The sequence below is a fragment of the Urocitellus parryii genome, chromosome 5 (assembly GCF_045843805.1).
Source record: "Urocitellus parryii isolate mUroPar1 chromosome 5, mUroPar1.hap1, whole genome shotgun sequence".
Lineage (NCBI taxonomy): Eukaryota > Metazoa > Chordata > Mammalia > Rodentia > Sciuridae > Urocitellus > Urocitellus parryii.
The window spans coordinates 136,646,886-136,663,733 of record NC_135535.1 but is presented as its reverse complement, the minus strand read 5'-3'; the positions used below and the strand labels follow the sequence as shown (position 1 = coordinate 136,663,733).

The following is a 16,848-nucleotide window of genomic DNA, read 5'->3' as shown; positions in this document are numbered from 1 at the left end:
GAGGAAATCGTCTGGGTTACTGTGGACATTCTTATCTCCTTTCCTAATAAGATACATGGAATTTCCCTTCCTGTTATAGTTTGACAGAAAAAAAAAATTGGATTTGGCTATTTTGGCAAAATTTCTCAAATCAAAGGGACCATAATTTTTATGATATTGTTAGCTACTCCTGAGAAGCTACTATTATGAATATTGTGGAAAAGTAAATATCATTTTATTTTTAATAAAAAAGAGTGAATTAGGTTTATGTGAGCTCAAGGCTCTGAAATGCCTTTCCTGACCTTATTAAATAATATATGGATATGTAACAACAGCAACAAAGAATTAGCTGGGTATATTTATAATAGAATTCTGTTTCAGTGAGGGAAGCTATATTTTAAATTCAAGGATGAGTCCATTCTTATGAACAGGAATTTGGAATATTTTATACTGAAGAATTCCCCCAGTCCCACAGATCAGTTATAAATATTAATAGAATTTCAACAGATTCTTTTCAGATTCTAATGTTTAATATTCATTTATATTATGCAGGGAGTTTAATGTCCTGTACAGTACATGTAGATTCTTCTCATTATATAAATGAGCACATATATGAAATCTGTAGGGACAATGATCATTAAAAATAGCAAGACCACATATGATGTTAGAGGACATATCAAAGCCTTCTCATCTCACTTAATAACAAGAAAGTCACTGGTAATCAGCCAAAGGGCTCTTTAGACCAAATTGACTCAATAATATCATATCTAGGCAAAAAGATAGATTAGTGATTCTGGACAGAGTTAAAAATGCTAACTGATATGAAGTATTTATGACACGCAATGAAGTGATTTCCTGTGGTGAGATTTTGCAGTCAGGGTCTCAAACCTGCTTTTGAATTAGTCTCAGCTCCTTGAGTTGCTGACAGCTTACTTCATAGTGCCTTATTCTTCTGCAATTAAAAAAAAATCTATTCAAAAAATGATTTGGGATTCCATTTAAAAAAAGAAAAATTGCATCTAGGTTAATGTTCTCTGAATTGAATACCTTACTCAGGTAATGAGATATTGTTTTGTTAACCTAATGTATAAATATTATTATTTTAAATAAATGATAAGATATAACTAAAACTGTACTATTAGCACTTTCCTTCTCCTTTTTCTCCAAATGAAAAAAATCTACATGACAGACAGACATATACTATAAAATAATTTGTGTGAGATGGCAATTATAAAGACAGCATTTACTGTGTACATGCACTGTGTCAGGTATAGTTTGGGATATGCAATCTTGTGCAACCCTTATAACATTTCTGGGAGACATTATACTTCAAGTTCAGGCAAGTGAGCAGGGCGCGGTGGTGCATACCTGTAGTTCCAGTGGCTCGGGAGGCTGAGGCAGGAGGATTGCAAGTTCAAAGCCAGCCTCAGCAATGGTGAGGAACGTAGCAACTCAGTGAGACCCTGTTTCTGAATAAAATACATAATAGGGCTGGGGATGTGGCTCAGTGGTCTAGTGTCCCGGAGTTCAATCCCCTTACCCCCCCACCCCCCCAAAAAAAAATTTCAGGCAAGTGAAGCTTAGAGTAATTAAAAAACTCATTCATGGGCATAGATTATTTGAGTCACATGAAGATACTGGTATTCAACTATTTATAATCTGCAAAGATAGTAGCAGTATTATTTGGTTCAACCTAATTTTAAGCATTGAGTTACAGTTCAAAACGAGGTCTGTGATTCCAAAGTCCATTGAACTATGCTGGATGATACTGGTTCTTTTTGACTACTCATGACAATAAAAACCAAATTATGAATTATACAATAAAGAATTAATCATTCACCAAATTTGAGTTAAAATGAACTCATCATTTGTGGCAAGATTTCCTTCTAGATTATCAGGTTAATGTCATTTTGATTTTTTAAAAAAACCTGCTAAAGTGCGGCAGAGAAATGACACATTTGCAGAAATTATCACATATTCTCTAAGTAAAATATCTCAGCTGGAGCACAGTTGTTTTTCAACCAAGTATTAAAAAGAAATATCTTTCACAAAGAGAACAGCAGGATTCTTTGAAGTATAACCTTGGAAATCAAAATCCATATTATAGGGTATCATTCAAAGCAGATGTATATTTGCCAGAGACCATGGTAAAATTGTTACTTAAAATACTTGTACATCTTTAAGAAAGAAGCTCAATAAAACTTCCAGGTCTTATTGGTAATACCATAGAGTCAAGTACTCCCAATGTTCTAAGAATGGTACATCCAAAAGGAGGCTTCTGATCACTCTGATTGCCAAGAACTCACATATGCTCTTCAATGGCTTCCAGATTCAGCAACTAAATAGAGAGCTCATTCATTGAATATGATTTAAAGGACAGCAGCAGAAGACACGTAGATTGTCTTAAGGATAAATAGTTTGCTGCCCAACCATTATTTTTCCTTGCCTGCAAAGTAGGTGACCAATGCTGAAGTATTAATTCTCAATGTTATTTCAGAGCCAGGGAAGGGCATGTCAGGATTACATAAAAGTCGACTGGCCCAGTAAATATTTATGAAGCAGTGAATACACACTCCTATTATGCAATGATGTTAGTGTCTATCTCTTAGTTTTGATCCTGATCGGGATAAGAAGGATCAAGGCGTATATGGCATTTGTGATGGAGAACAGCACGTGCTCCCACTGAAGGAGAGAGCTGCTAATCTTGGAGAACAGCAGCAGGCTCTGCAAGTCAGGGCACAGCAGTTCTTTAGCCCATGAGACATTTAGATTGATCTGAAGAAATCTTGACAGTGAGGAAAGTGGAGGAGGTGTAGGTAAGGGAATGATCCCATCTCTTTGGGATAGTGTTGTCATGGTCACAGATAAATATGGACTACAATGAAGACTTGTCAAGCTCCTATCCAGCTCAAGTTTTTACTGATTCCCAGGACCTGAGGCTCACAAGCTGTCTGAGTTTTACACAGTTTTACAATACTGTTCTCAACTTGCAAAGGTTTTGAGATGCCTCCAGAATGATGAAAACCAGGCACTTGTCTGGGAAGCAGAGCAGTGCACATTATTTTGAGCCCTGGCTTACAACTCGGAGTGTTGACAGCTTCACTTCAGACCGCAGTAAGGACTTAACTTCAGATCCTTCAAAACAGCTCAGTCCCACAGAGACAGCCTTTTTTCAGTTTCCTTCTCTCTTGGATTGACACAATTGCAGGTATCATGGAAATAGCTAGTTGAGTTTTTTGTATTTGAATTATAGAGGTGAGTTGTGTCTTAATTCAAAATAAGGTTCTCAAACAGACATGAGGATTGCCATTTATGCAGCCGATACTAAATTTATACAGAGGAACCCACGTAAATAATCCATAAAGTTCCTATTGAATTTCATCCTGCATATTTCAGAAAGTGCCTGGACTATCTTATTAATACACCCCAAGATAAAATTACCATGGATATAAAGCAACTGTTCATACCAGAAGCATGTTGAGGCTGTAGGGAGTTGTGGTAGGATTAAGAAGAAAACCATACAACAAATCAGTTAAAAACCTACATATTAATCCTATAGGTCAAATGGGAGGGAGCCTCTTGTTATCTAGTTTTCTGCTCCTTCTCTTTCTTTGTTCCTTCTTTTTCCCAATGCCTCAGGATGTCTCACATTTTCAATGTAGAAAAGGAATGATAAGCCCTAGGTTCAGAGCAATTTAATTCTCCCAACTCTCCCTGTCAAACTGGTATCTAATCTTTCCAGGGGCTCAGTGGATAAAAGAACCATCTCATTAAAAGGACTATAGTTATAAACAGCAAAAATTAGCTGAAATTACATTTAGCATAGCAGTTTCTTCATTATACAATAGTTGTACACCTATTACTTGACCTTTGTTAGTGGGAGGTCAGAGGGGCTGTGGCAATTCCCATCTGTGTACTTTGCTGATTTGTTTTCCTCCTTGCTTTACATTGGCCATCCTCACCTCCTCACAAAGCCAAATGCAATGGAGTTACTCCTTGCTGTTTCCTTTCTAAATTGGCAGCAGTGTTTTCTCTTGCTCTCATCTGTGGCCTGTAAATTCCAGGTCTCTGAATTTATTCAGCAAAAACAGTGAGCTGATTCTCATTTATGCCTTCTCCTCCATGAATAGTGGATATAAACTACACTAAGTCACCAACACATCTGGCTCTTACGTTCTGGACCAATTCTTGGCCAACATGCTGAGCTTTTGTATATAGCAGCTTACAACCATAAGTTCAGGCTAGTACCACAAGTGAAAATACCATTTTCAGGGCGAGCATAACACAAAGGTGGAATGTTGACACACAAAAAAAGACAGGCTGTTTAACATTCAGGCTTCGCTACTTAGTGCAGATGCTATATAAATCTGTAATTTGGAATTGTTTATACCTATAGAAATGTCAAGCAGCTGTGGACTCCATGCTTTCTTTAACCTTTTGTTCACTGCTTCTTGGACATTTCATGACTGTTTGCATCTACTGAACTTTTTGGAAACCTCAGAAGAAAGTTAAGTGATAGGTCATACTAAAGTTTCTGATTTATCCTTGGATTTAAATGTTCCATAGCACCCTCCATCTTTCCTTTTCTCACCTAAAAGAAGGAGATTATTGGGTTTATGTTGAGAAAAGTTCTTAAGCATCCTTTGAAAAGTTCATAAGATTACCACGGGCAACATGATCCTTTCTGGTTTTGATCACGGGTGTGAGTTATCACTCTATACTGTATAGATCAGTGCATTGCTTTATATTTATGAGAACTCTTGCCCAACTGCACTTCATTAGTCCAACAGAGCCTCATGTGTCCATTTCCTGAAGGAAAGTTCTGAAGAATTTTTCATTTAAACAGATTTATAAAACTTCATCTTTCTTGAGTGTGGGAGCTATCGAACCCTTAGTTCTTAGTGCAATGCATGGCACACAGAAGCATTTAAAACATATTTATATGTATTTGTTCAATTGAATCAATTGAGAATGAAAAACGTATAATCAAATATTTGGGAATTCAATTTTGTTGAAATTGAATGTTTTTTTGCTGAACTGATATATATCCCAGTAATATAATCTATAAAATAGTTTTAAAGTCTGTTTTTTGATGGATATACTTAGCTGACTTTCCACACTCTCTTTCCATCCCTGGCATGATTTTTATAAAGTTAAGTGGGTGGACAAGTGTTATCTTGAGGTAAATCTTTCCCACTGAGGACAGCCTGACAGAGAAACCAGAGGCTGAAAGTGGTCGTTGCTTGTTTTCACTTTGTGTGCAAATGTCTCCTTACAAAATGGGATGTTATTTTATTCTATAACAAAAGTTCATCTTCTGTTTTCAAATATAAAGAAATATTATGTGAAATGAAGACTAATCTATTTTATACCTTGTGTCTATTAATTTAAATGACAGAATTTACATATATTTGTCCATATATATTATATATGAATGTATCGTTGTTTTGTTTTGTTCTGTTCTCCCTGAGAGACGGTGCCAAAATCTGATACTACAATTATGTGATATTCTATGGCATCATTGTAATAATGAGAAGTATACTTGCAATTACTATTTGACTGCTGTTGACTAAATTGCCCTAACTAGTTTAATATGGAAAGCATCAGTTACCTAATTGAATTACAAATTGCTATGTCTATCATATCATGACTTTTGTAACTAGTTACTGCTTATTATTTTAGGATGATTGCTAGTTTATCTGAGATCTCTGATTTTTTTTTTAAACAAAAGGCTAAGGTGGAAAGCTTACAGTTTTTTTTATGACTATAGTTCTTCTTTTCCTTTCTTCTATCCTCTTTCCCCTTTCTTTTTTCCTTCCTTTCTTTTCTATTTATAAAATTTTATCTGTCTGGGTTGCATTTACTACTAGTTCAATTAATTCCACAAATTAATTCAAATCCTAGAGCAGACCATTTTATGTTGTCAAATCACATGGCTATCTACTTAATTGGAATAATTATAAAATTGCTTAAGTGATCATGAGGCAACTAGGTTTAAGGACCCTGTCCCAATTCAACTGTTTACAGGATTTCATATTATGCCCCTGTCTTTTATAAAAAGTATATGTAATAAACAGCCATATGGAATAACATTTCTGCATCTTTTATAAAACAATCATTAAAGGCATTACATATTATATTAGTATTTTTCATTCAAGGCACCTAATAATAAAATGCTTGTAAGGATAAATTCCATTTGATAAAAAGTCTATTCATTTCTTTGTCTTCTTTTTGAAAAATTGGAATTGTTTTCTTTGATTAGATCTTGAAAACTATGTAATTATAGGTAACAACCATCCTATGTCTAGAGTCACAGATTATATTAATCTCTTCAGATTTGCTACCTACTGCCTAATTTACTGGTCATTAACACTCTTCCAGATGGTGAAAAAAGAAGCATGCTAAAATGCTGATATTCATTTTCAGGGTCATTTATATGACTTATTTATTTAATTTGCTTGTTCTGACTTCTATCTGTACTGCTAACGGAGGACTGCATTCACCTAAATCAGACTTCTATATTTATGTCCTTTTACTCTGGAGACTATAATATCTGAATTGAAGCCTGGAATTATTAATTATAAAGTAAGTGCTACAGGTAACTGACTTACTATTAAACTATTTATTCCTTAATAACCCTTTGGGGGTTTGGTGGCATTATTTCCCTCATCACATTGAGGAGGAAACATAGTTTAAGTAGCTTACTGAATGTCATACATCAGGTAAGTGGTGGAAACTAGTTGAACTTTGGTAGTTTGACTCCTGGCTAGTTTGATTACAAATTTAATCTTGGCGGCACCTCGGGGAGGTAAATATGTCACACTTGTGGCAGGTAAACATGGGAGGTAAACATGTCACACTTGTGGCATTATTCCCTACTCCCTCTGCATGAAAGACATTGCCAATTGTTGGCAGAATCCTTTTCTACTGAGTCTAATACTCAGCTTTGGAATCAATCTTATTTTCAGCTCTAGGTCCTGACTGTTGAATGATTTGCACTTGTGTTTGAAACCTATTTATCATCCATTTGTGTCAGTTACTTTTATAGAAGGAGGTATGCTAAGTATTGCAGTAACTGGCTAGATATTCACAAAATCCACTTTTTCTTCTTCCTTAATGCATAGGTAGACGCAACTTCCCTTCCAAATTGGTGTGTCCACATAAGTGTGTTCTAATCAACAGAATATAAGCACACCTAGTGTACATCACCTGTAGGCCCAGGTCTTCCCATGTGCTATCCTTCATTCTCTTTCTCAGTGATTTGATGTATAAGGGCACAATGAGTCAAAAGATGGTATGGCTCTAGATATCTGAAAATTTTCTTTTTCCCCCCTAATTTTCTCTAGTATTTATGAGAAACAGTGTGATAACTTGATTCACGTATATAATGTGTAAGGATCAAATCGGGGTGATTAGTGTTTCAATCTTCTTAAATGTTTATCATTAACCTCTTTGAAGAAAGCTATCTATTGTTTGGGCTGCACAAGAAATGAATTTCTGTCACATTTAGGCCATTAAAGTTTTGGGTATGTCTGTCACAAAAACTAGGCTAACAAATACAAAGCTCATACAAGAGCATATCAATATCACTTTTCAGTACCAGATTTTGAATCCAGGTCTTTTAAGTCCAAATTCTTCCCACTCTACAAATTGTATTGATAATTAAAAAAAATATTTCATGTATATTTTAGCTTTCTGTTACTATAATAAATGCCTGAGATAATCAACTTATAAAGATTAGGGTTTATTTTGGTTTACAGGTTTGGAGGTTTCAGTCCATGGTTGCTTGGCCCCATTGTTTTGGGGCCTGTAGTGAGGCAGCGTATCTTGGGGGTAGTATATGGTAGAAAAGCTGATCACCCCATGGCTGGGAAGCAGAAAAGAGGAAAAGAGGGGCTAGGATTCCACTACCCTCTTCAAGAGCATACTCCCCCAAACTGGAAGACTTTCCCTGGGCCTCACCTCTTAAAGTTTCTTCTAGTTCCCAACAACTCAAGCTAGGGACCAAGTTTTTAATACATGGGCTTTTGGGGCAGGGACATTGAAGATACAAACTATAGCATGATGTTAATATAATAAAGATTTTTAAAAAATTTATAATGCCTTAAATTTGAATCCCACTAAGATTTGAGTTTGTTGAGTGACAAGGGCTCCCTATCTCTAAAAATATCTCCACATCAGTGCCTTTAGGACCAGACCTCCCCACTCCAATCAAAGGTCTATTACTCCTGCCAAAGTAAGAAGCACAAAAGAAAGGAAAGGTAGCAGAATACAACAATTACTAATTGGGCATTATGTAAAATTGTGGATGTGTAACCAACGTGATTCTGCAATCTGCATTTGGGGTAAAATTGGGAGTTCATAACCCACTTCAATCTAATGTATGAAATATGATATGTCAAGAGCTTTGTAATGTTGTGAACAACCAATAAAAAAATAAAATTAAAAAAAAAGAAGCACAAAAGACAACATCAAACAAGGATTTCTAGAGTATGTGCTGGGGAATCATTTCTAAAGGCTGTTCATGGGTTCAAACGGTCCATGGTCAAATATATTTGGGAAATTCTAGGTTAAATGAAGTGAAAATGTGTCTGTTTTTAATGTTCAACATTAAAAGCAAATCAATACTACTCTAAAATTTCATCTTACACCAATCAGAATGGCAGTTATCAAGAATACAAGCAAAAATAAGTATTGGTGAGAATGTGGGGGGAAAAAGGCACACTCATACATTCCTGGTGGGACTGTAAATTGATGCAACCAATCTGGAAAGCAGTATGGAGATTCCTTAGAAAACTTGGAATGGAACCACCATTTGACCCAGCTATCCCACTCCTCATTCTTTACCCTAAAGACTTAAAAACAGCATACTACAGTAATGCAGACACTTCAATGTTTATAGCAACACAATTCACAATTGCTAAACTGTGGAAGCAACCTAGATGCCCTTCAATAGATGACTGAATAAATAAATTGTGGTACATATACATAATGGAATGTTACTCAGCATTAAAAGAGAATAAAATTATGGCATTTGCAGGTAAATTGATGGAGTTGAAGAATATCATGCTAAGTGAAACAAGCCAATCTCAAAAAACAGGGACTAAATGTTTTCTCTGATAAGTGGATGCTAATCCACATTGGGGGGGGGGGCATCCATGGGATAAGTGAAGTAACTTTGGATGGGGCAAAGTGGGGAAGTAGGGGTAAGAGGGACAGTGGAATAAGATGGACATCATTACCTTAGGTACATGTATGATTGCACGAATGGTGTAACTCTACTTCATGCACAACCAGATAAGTGAAAAATTCTGCTCCGTTTGTGTACAGTGAATCAAAGAGCTGTCTACTGTCATGTATAACTGATTAGAACTAATAAATAAATAAATAAATAGATAAATAGATAAATGTGTCTTTTTTATAGGAATATCCTTTAAAGGGATATTTCTAAAACTTTCCAAAAAGGTCAATATCATTTTATGACAGAGTTCTTTCCCAAAGAGCATTGTGAGGAATTAGCATTCCACATAACACATTTTTGGAAACACCAACATCAGTATATTGATTTAGACCCATAAATACTGGTACATGAAGCTGGATCTTGGAATCTAGGTCCTCTACAGAAGGAACTGTTTGTTCTAATTGCGGCTTTCTGAACATTCTGCCTGACATCTGACAGATGATTATGCCTCGATCTTTGGTATGGGCTATTTCTTTATTTTCTGTCTCAAAAGACTTATCAATACACTGAATTTTGTGGTCTCAACCCTGCCAGACCTCATCTATCTGGTTGCTGCTCTACCTTGATAGAACACCAAGGTTTCCCTTCATTAGCTGAGTATGGGCATCATAGTATTCATTCTCGATTTAATCAAACTCCTCAAATAAAAGGTGAGCATGGAGTAGCAACAGTGACATAAAAAAACATCCTGGGCTGGGGATATAGCTCAGTTGGTAGAGTGCTTGCCTCGCATGCACAAGACCCTGGGTTCAATCCCCAGCACCATGAAAAAAAAAAAAAAAAGAAAAGAAAAAAGAAACATCTCTTACTGACCCAGAACAATAATCATATTAATGAAATATAGTGGAGTTACATTATATGGACATTTATATTATGTGAGGTCAACCTGATGCACTTAATACTCTGGCCCCGGATAGTGAGAAAAATCAGTTTAAGTGAAGAATATTAGATTCTATGTTAGGAAATGTCATTATTGGAGGCTTCAGATAATTTAAAACTTGCATAATAGAAGATAAATTTTCCAACACTTGACAAAAGAAGGCAGGTATTCTTTGCCATTTGAACTGGCACCACCATGGGCTGTAGCAAAATCATGGTCTTAACAATTTTAAAATTGTGTGATTGTTGATATAAAAATGTCTTTAAAATTCTATTATTACAAATGTTGTCAATCATGTGGGAGTTTGTTAATATTCTTATGTTGCACTCTTTCAAATCTGCACAGTTTTATAAATTGTCACAGTAATGGAATGTGGGTGCTTTCACACACCATCCCACTCCATTTGTACAGTGGATTTCATCTGTTAGGAGATATGACTGCTATTTCTTTCCTTCCTATGTGCCTTTCATAGTAGAAAATATCACTCCATCCTATAAATGCAAAGCAAGTATTTAATTTATCATCATCCAAAGAAACTGAAATCTATTAAATTTTGTGAAATGGCTGCACAACAATTTGTTATGTTATTGAAGGTTGTTCTGTCATTCTCCAAAATGTAATGTAGTTTTAAGGGACTTCAAAGGTAATTTTGAATATTCTTCTCTTTATGTGCCACCTTTAGAACTTGCCTTCTACATAATATATGACTGTACTTGAAGATAATGGGTATTACTAATTGTCAACCCAGTATCCATTACTTACTTCTTTTTCCCTAACAAACCCCTATTATATTCAAGGGTGACTCTTCACATGACTAACAGGAAGAGGACTCTAATATAAGTTGCAGTTGATTTGTCTAGACTTATCAGAATATTCCTACCCATTTTTCCAGTGACTGATTTTGGATTGGATGAGTAACCTAATTCTGGTTTATAAATATGAGAAGTCTGTTAAGAGGTTTCTGGAAAAATTCCCTTGATTCGTAGAAAGGAGCAGAGTCAGTGAGGATCCCTTTTATTCCTAAGCATGTTGTTAGTTTTCTGTACAATTCCAGTAGCTACTGCCATTTTGCTATCACGCCTCTGAGGATGTCAACATCAAGAATAGAAGAGAGCTGAGAAATACGAACCCTGGGACCTTAAAGATAGTGCTCAATTTCTGTATCAACCAGTTCTAAAGTCTCCCCAATCTCTTCTACCTAGTCAGCTTGAGCTTCTGTAACAAAATACAGAGACTAGGTGGCTCAAACAACAGAAATTTCTCACATTTCTGGAGCCTGGGATGTCCAAGGTCGAGGTGCTGGTCTACTTTGCACCTGGTGAGGACTTTCTTCATGGCCTGCAGATAGCTGACTTCTTGCTGCCTCACCAGGCTTTTCCTTGCTGTTTGAAAGCCATGACCGAGAAATAGGAACTCTTTCTCTCTTGCTCTTCTAATAAGACCACCAATTCTACTGGGTGAGGACTCCACCCTTATGATCTAAATACAATCACACTGGGATTAAGGCTTGAACCTATGAATTGGAGGAGACACCATTCAGTTCATAACAGATAACATACCAGGTGTCCTTATGTTGTTTAAACAAGTTTATTTTTTTTTCTGTTACATACAGACGGACACACCCTGAGAGATATAATATCTTATGAAGCAATATACAGGGGATAATGTGTAATTCCTAGCATATAACTTGAGAAAAATGAAGGCTATTTTCCTTTCCTCAGAACAAAGCAGTGTGAAGTTAAAAATGGTGAGTCCATTGCTGTTATAGGGCATTTCATGAACTGCTGATTGTACATATATGTGATATCATGTTAACATAAACAGTCCAGCTCTTAGGGAGTTTTAAGTTATAAAAGAAACATTTTTCTAAGATCATGTGCTCTGATAGAAAAACCACACTCCAGACTACTTTTATCATTATAAGGCTCTGGCAAGCCGAGAGACTTTAGTTGGTGATTTTATCAAGCAAGACTTCTAACTAATGGCTTGGTGTAACCATCACTGGGCCATAAAACACTATTACACATTGAAGCAATGATTTCTTTCAAGAGTTTAGTCATTTTAGGTCATTACAGTTTATTTATGAAAAACGGTATCTTGGGGAGACACCACAATCCTCCTACAAGTAAGAATATAGTCGTATTTCATTAATTAATTTATTTTTTGCCTAAAATAAACGTTTTATTTTTCTTGCAATTCAAATTTAATTTTTATAACTATCTTCAATAAAAAAGGTGAAGGGTAGACAGATTTCATCGCATTCTAAGAAAGCTCTCGTGAGACATATTGCCTATCATTTTAGTTACACTGTATACAAAGTAATTTTACTCTATTTTTCCAGATGAAATGTAAATAAACAACAAAACTATGATGAAGTGAAGGATTTTCATAACACAGTAAAGTTCACTTTTATTTCTAGCCAGAGAAATGGAAAATCAGCACTTATCAAATTTTAAAAAGCCCAAGCCAAACAAACAGAAAGGAACTCCACCAAAAAACAGATGATGAGGGATATATTTGCATATACATGGATCCATAGTAAAGCAATAGAACATGGGCCATTTTGAAATCTTAAACCTTCTGACACTATTTTCATGAACTCGGTAATATGAACCATGTGGTGAATGATTTTCTGAAAAACTTTGCTGGTTTCACTGTGTATTTTATGACTGGGCAAATGTGACATTAAATTTTATCCCCTGTGGCTTGGAGTTAAATGCTTGCTCTGTTCAGAATGGCAACACTCAATTAAACAGCATTTTTCATGATCTACACCCACCATTGTTACTGTATTTAAGGGAAATAATGGGGGTACTGACCTATATTGCGCTTCTTATTATCAATGGAGACGAAGCGTATGCAGGGATTACTGGTGATGTACTGCCCAGCCCAAGGGACGTCAATCTTCGTGCCAGCTTCATAAAAGAGGCCCAGAGCATAGCGAGAGGAGTAGCTCACAGACTCCAGTTGCTGCCTTTGGCATTCACTAATTACTGTGGAAGAAGAAATAAAGGGCATCAAACTTGAAAATATCATCTTTCCTTTCAATTCATTAAATACAGAATTTCTTTATACCAGTTCCAACTGTTTCCACTAACTCCAGCTTACTTACCATGAATTTTGAAAGGTAATGTTAAATAGCATTGGCTCTAATTTCTTTTCAGAGTGATTACTAGTGTTGTTTTTATTAAGCTGAAGGTCCAAACTCTTTAGACTGGCAGTCAGGTTTCTCAAAATCTGGCTCTAATTTGTTTTTCTAGTTTGGTATCCTATTTATTGTCCTTTAACTGTTTAGTAACATTATAGATTTCATGTACTGAACACTTATTATGTGCTAGGTTTTTTGCTAAGTACTTGACACAGATTTTCATTCTATCATAAGAGTCTTATAATGTGAGTATTATTTCTGTGTTACAGGTGAGGAGACTGATGCTTCCTTAGTTATGACCTTTTACATTTTCCATGTTATGTGGTAATTTCTTTGCCTGTTATTTTCCCACCAGTGGATCCTAATCCTTCCTTAAGCACAGGGAGACACCTTAGTCATCTTCGTTGTAGGCTGATTCCCTACTCATGACAGGCACAATAATTAAGCCATAAAGGGATAGAAAGTTAAATACAGTCATGCAAAATGACTTGAAATGTAAGAGGTAAACAATCAATAAATGTCAAAGGTCTGGAAAAGGAATTGGACAGGTTGGGTTCAAATCCTGACTCTGCCACTTACCAGGAATGTGATGCTGCTTAAGCTACTTAAATTCTCTGATTATAGTTCTCTAGTTTGTAAGTGGCAATATTAATACAAAATGTATTAGTCTGTTGTAAGGATGACATGAAATAATACACAGTACATTGCCTGGCATGTAACAGGTGTTCATTAAGTGGTAACTAGAATAGACAGAAAAATATTTAGGAAAACGAGGCAGCATTCCATCCTGGGATTGTGAAGGAAGAGATTTCTCCCAGTTGTTAATTTCCATCTCCAATCCCAATCTCAGTGAATGGCTTATTCATAAATGTATAGTCTTAATAATCTGAGTTTCAGAGAGGCCATAGTTCTATTCTGAACGGTTAGGCAAGCTAGTTTAGATAAGGAACACATGGAAAAATCTTACTTAATAAGTGACAAATATCCTAGTTAGGGATAAGCAGATCTCAAGAGTGGGTGGCAACAGTAGTTAAACCTTGGAGAAGCAACTTCAGGTATAGAGAGAGGCAGGAAGGATATTCCATGAATTATTTAAACATAATAATAATTCTATAAACTATTACAACTACAAATATTTTTAGAATCTGGCTACCAAACATTTTCAGAATTATTGAAATTGGAGTTTTGAGATGACACTAGACTCCTCACTTGGCCAATCACGGAAAGGAAGAGTAAACACAGCAGGATTTCTTTAAGTGAGAAGAGATAGAACTCCAACCTTGCGGAAGGGTCCTGATAACAAAACAAAACAAAACAAAAACCCTTTTGGTGTGCTAGCTTAGGATTTACATATGGTTCTGAGTAGAGCATGCAGCAAAATCTATGTAAAACAGGCATTGAAAACAGCACCAAAATTATTGATTAAAATCTATGTAAAACAGGCATTGAAAATAACACCAAGATTCACAGATCCAAGTCTATGTAAAACAGGTATTATGAACAGCTTCAAAATCATGGATTAGATCAAAGTCTGCTGTAAAACAGGCATTGTGAAAATAGCACCATGGCTATCTCACCTTTGAGTTTTTAATTCTTCTGTCAACTTCTGTCTGGATTCATCCCCCCACCTTCTTGTTTTCCCACCTCTGGGACAAAGGAGTTGGCTGGAGGTGTTCCCACAGGTGAGCCTCATGGCCTTTTACATTTGAAATAGGCCTTGGTAGTACTCATTAATATTTCTGCTGATTAGCCTACAGGTGTCCTTCCTGCATTTGACCGAGGCTGACCATTGATATTCATTCTGATCTCATTTGATTTTTACCAAATCCCTGCCAGGATAGGTGCTTATAATTTTCACATTAAAGCTCCAGGAAGGTACACTTGGAGAGGTTAGTAACTTGCCATGGGATGCACAGCCACCACACACAGGGACCAAGACGAAGCCAGAGTTCCCATTTTGGAGTCATGGACATGACCAGTCTTTGCCCTGCTGATCTCAGTTTCACAAGAAACTCTGACATTGCCTTTTCCTCTGACATGAATGGTTATTTTGCACTGAGATGTAAAAGTCATTGTTCCCTTCAGCCATCATTTTCTGCCTTATTGAAAGCTTTACTTGATGAACAAATGATCTTCTGACATTAGCCTCATTACAGTCTATATATATTATGTAATATCTGTAATTTTCTATTATACATTCTTATATGTGTGTGAGATATTTCTTATATGTAAATACACATATTATGAGATCTGTCTATACAAATGTATTAAATAAATATACATGTATAGATCTCTCTCTCTCTCTCTCTCTCTCACACACACACACACACACACACACACACACCATGCATTATAAAATATATTTTACTACTATGATGAGAGTAAAATGGCTGAAAATTGTAATGAACAGAGTAGTTTATTTTCATAGTTCCATTAATTAGGAGAATTGTTCTTATTTCATTTTCCTTGTACATTCATCTATATGGGCAGATGTGTGCATGTGTGGGTTTAGGGGAGGCAAAAGCAGAGGGGGAGGGAGAGAAACAGAGACCTTGTCTGCATTACTGAGAAACATTAAATAAGTAATTTCATTTTTTTTTGTTTACTACTGTAATTTTATTTTCTAAGTTTCCTAGCCTATAAAAGAAGGCTAATGATAATTCTGCCTAAGTCCTATATTTTCTTGACAAACTCGCCTATCCATCCATCCATCCATCATTATCTACTTTATGACAGTACTGTTCAAGATGAAGAGCAGAAAGATAAAGTTCCTGCTCTCATTCAGTTTAAATATTAGAGAAGGAAGTTACAAATCCAAATCCAAGTAAATGATGTATCAGTTGGTGACAAAAGTTATACATAAAAATAAAGCATGGTAAAGGATGTAACAAGTGTGGGTGGTGAGGCTATTTTGTATTGACTTTTAGATCAGTACAGTAAATTGGTTAACACCAAAAACTAAGAACAATAAAATGTCTATCAATTGTGGAATGAATAAATATATTGTCATATATACATACAAAGAATACTATCCCATAATTAATTAACTATAGCTTTATATAACCTCATTTATATCATTGGCATAATATTGAGTGACAAAGTAATACAAAGAATATATACTCCTCAAAGTATTTTATTCTGTTTGGTTTTGGAAGCTGCTACTACTGCTTTGCCAGCCAAGGACATATATGAATCTGCTTCTGTTTTAAAAGTTATCATTAGGAATAGGTAAGACAGTAAAATGAATACACCACTGGTGAAACTCCACATTATAAACAACCACAACAATGGGATCCTAATTAGAATGTATTTATAATATGTCAAAATGCACTGTATTGTCATGTATATCTATAAAGAATAAATAAAATTTTTTTAAATGCAAAAAAATATTATCATTTAGGGTGAGGTAAGACTGCAGGCACAGAAGAGTGGAACTGGGGCAAAAGAGGAAGTCAGAAGCGCTCACATTTTGGGTGTAATACATAAAAAGGTGTGTGTAAGTGTATGTATGCATATTTTTTAGTAAAAATTATGGAAGGACATTAATTTGGATTAAGCTCTTGTACTAGGCATTGACACACCAACCCAAAATGGAGCCAC

General features: G+C 35.6%; 1 protein-coding gene across 4 annotated transcripts in view; it reads right to left on the bottom strand.

Moving 5' to 3' along the window:
* Rnls (renalase, FAD dependent amine oxidase) overlaps positions 1-16,848 on the bottom strand; it is a 430,557-nt gene that overhangs the window by 150,015 nt on the left and 263,694 nt on the right. For all 4 annotated transcript variants that reach the window (XM_026408972.2, XM_026408975.2, XM_026408973.2 and 1 more), the window contains exon 5: positions 12,920-13,093. In XM_026408972.2, the coding sequence (XP_026264757.1) occupies positions 12,920-13,093 (174 nt within the window). The remainder of the gene's footprint in view (positions 1-12,919; positions 13,094-16,848) is intronic.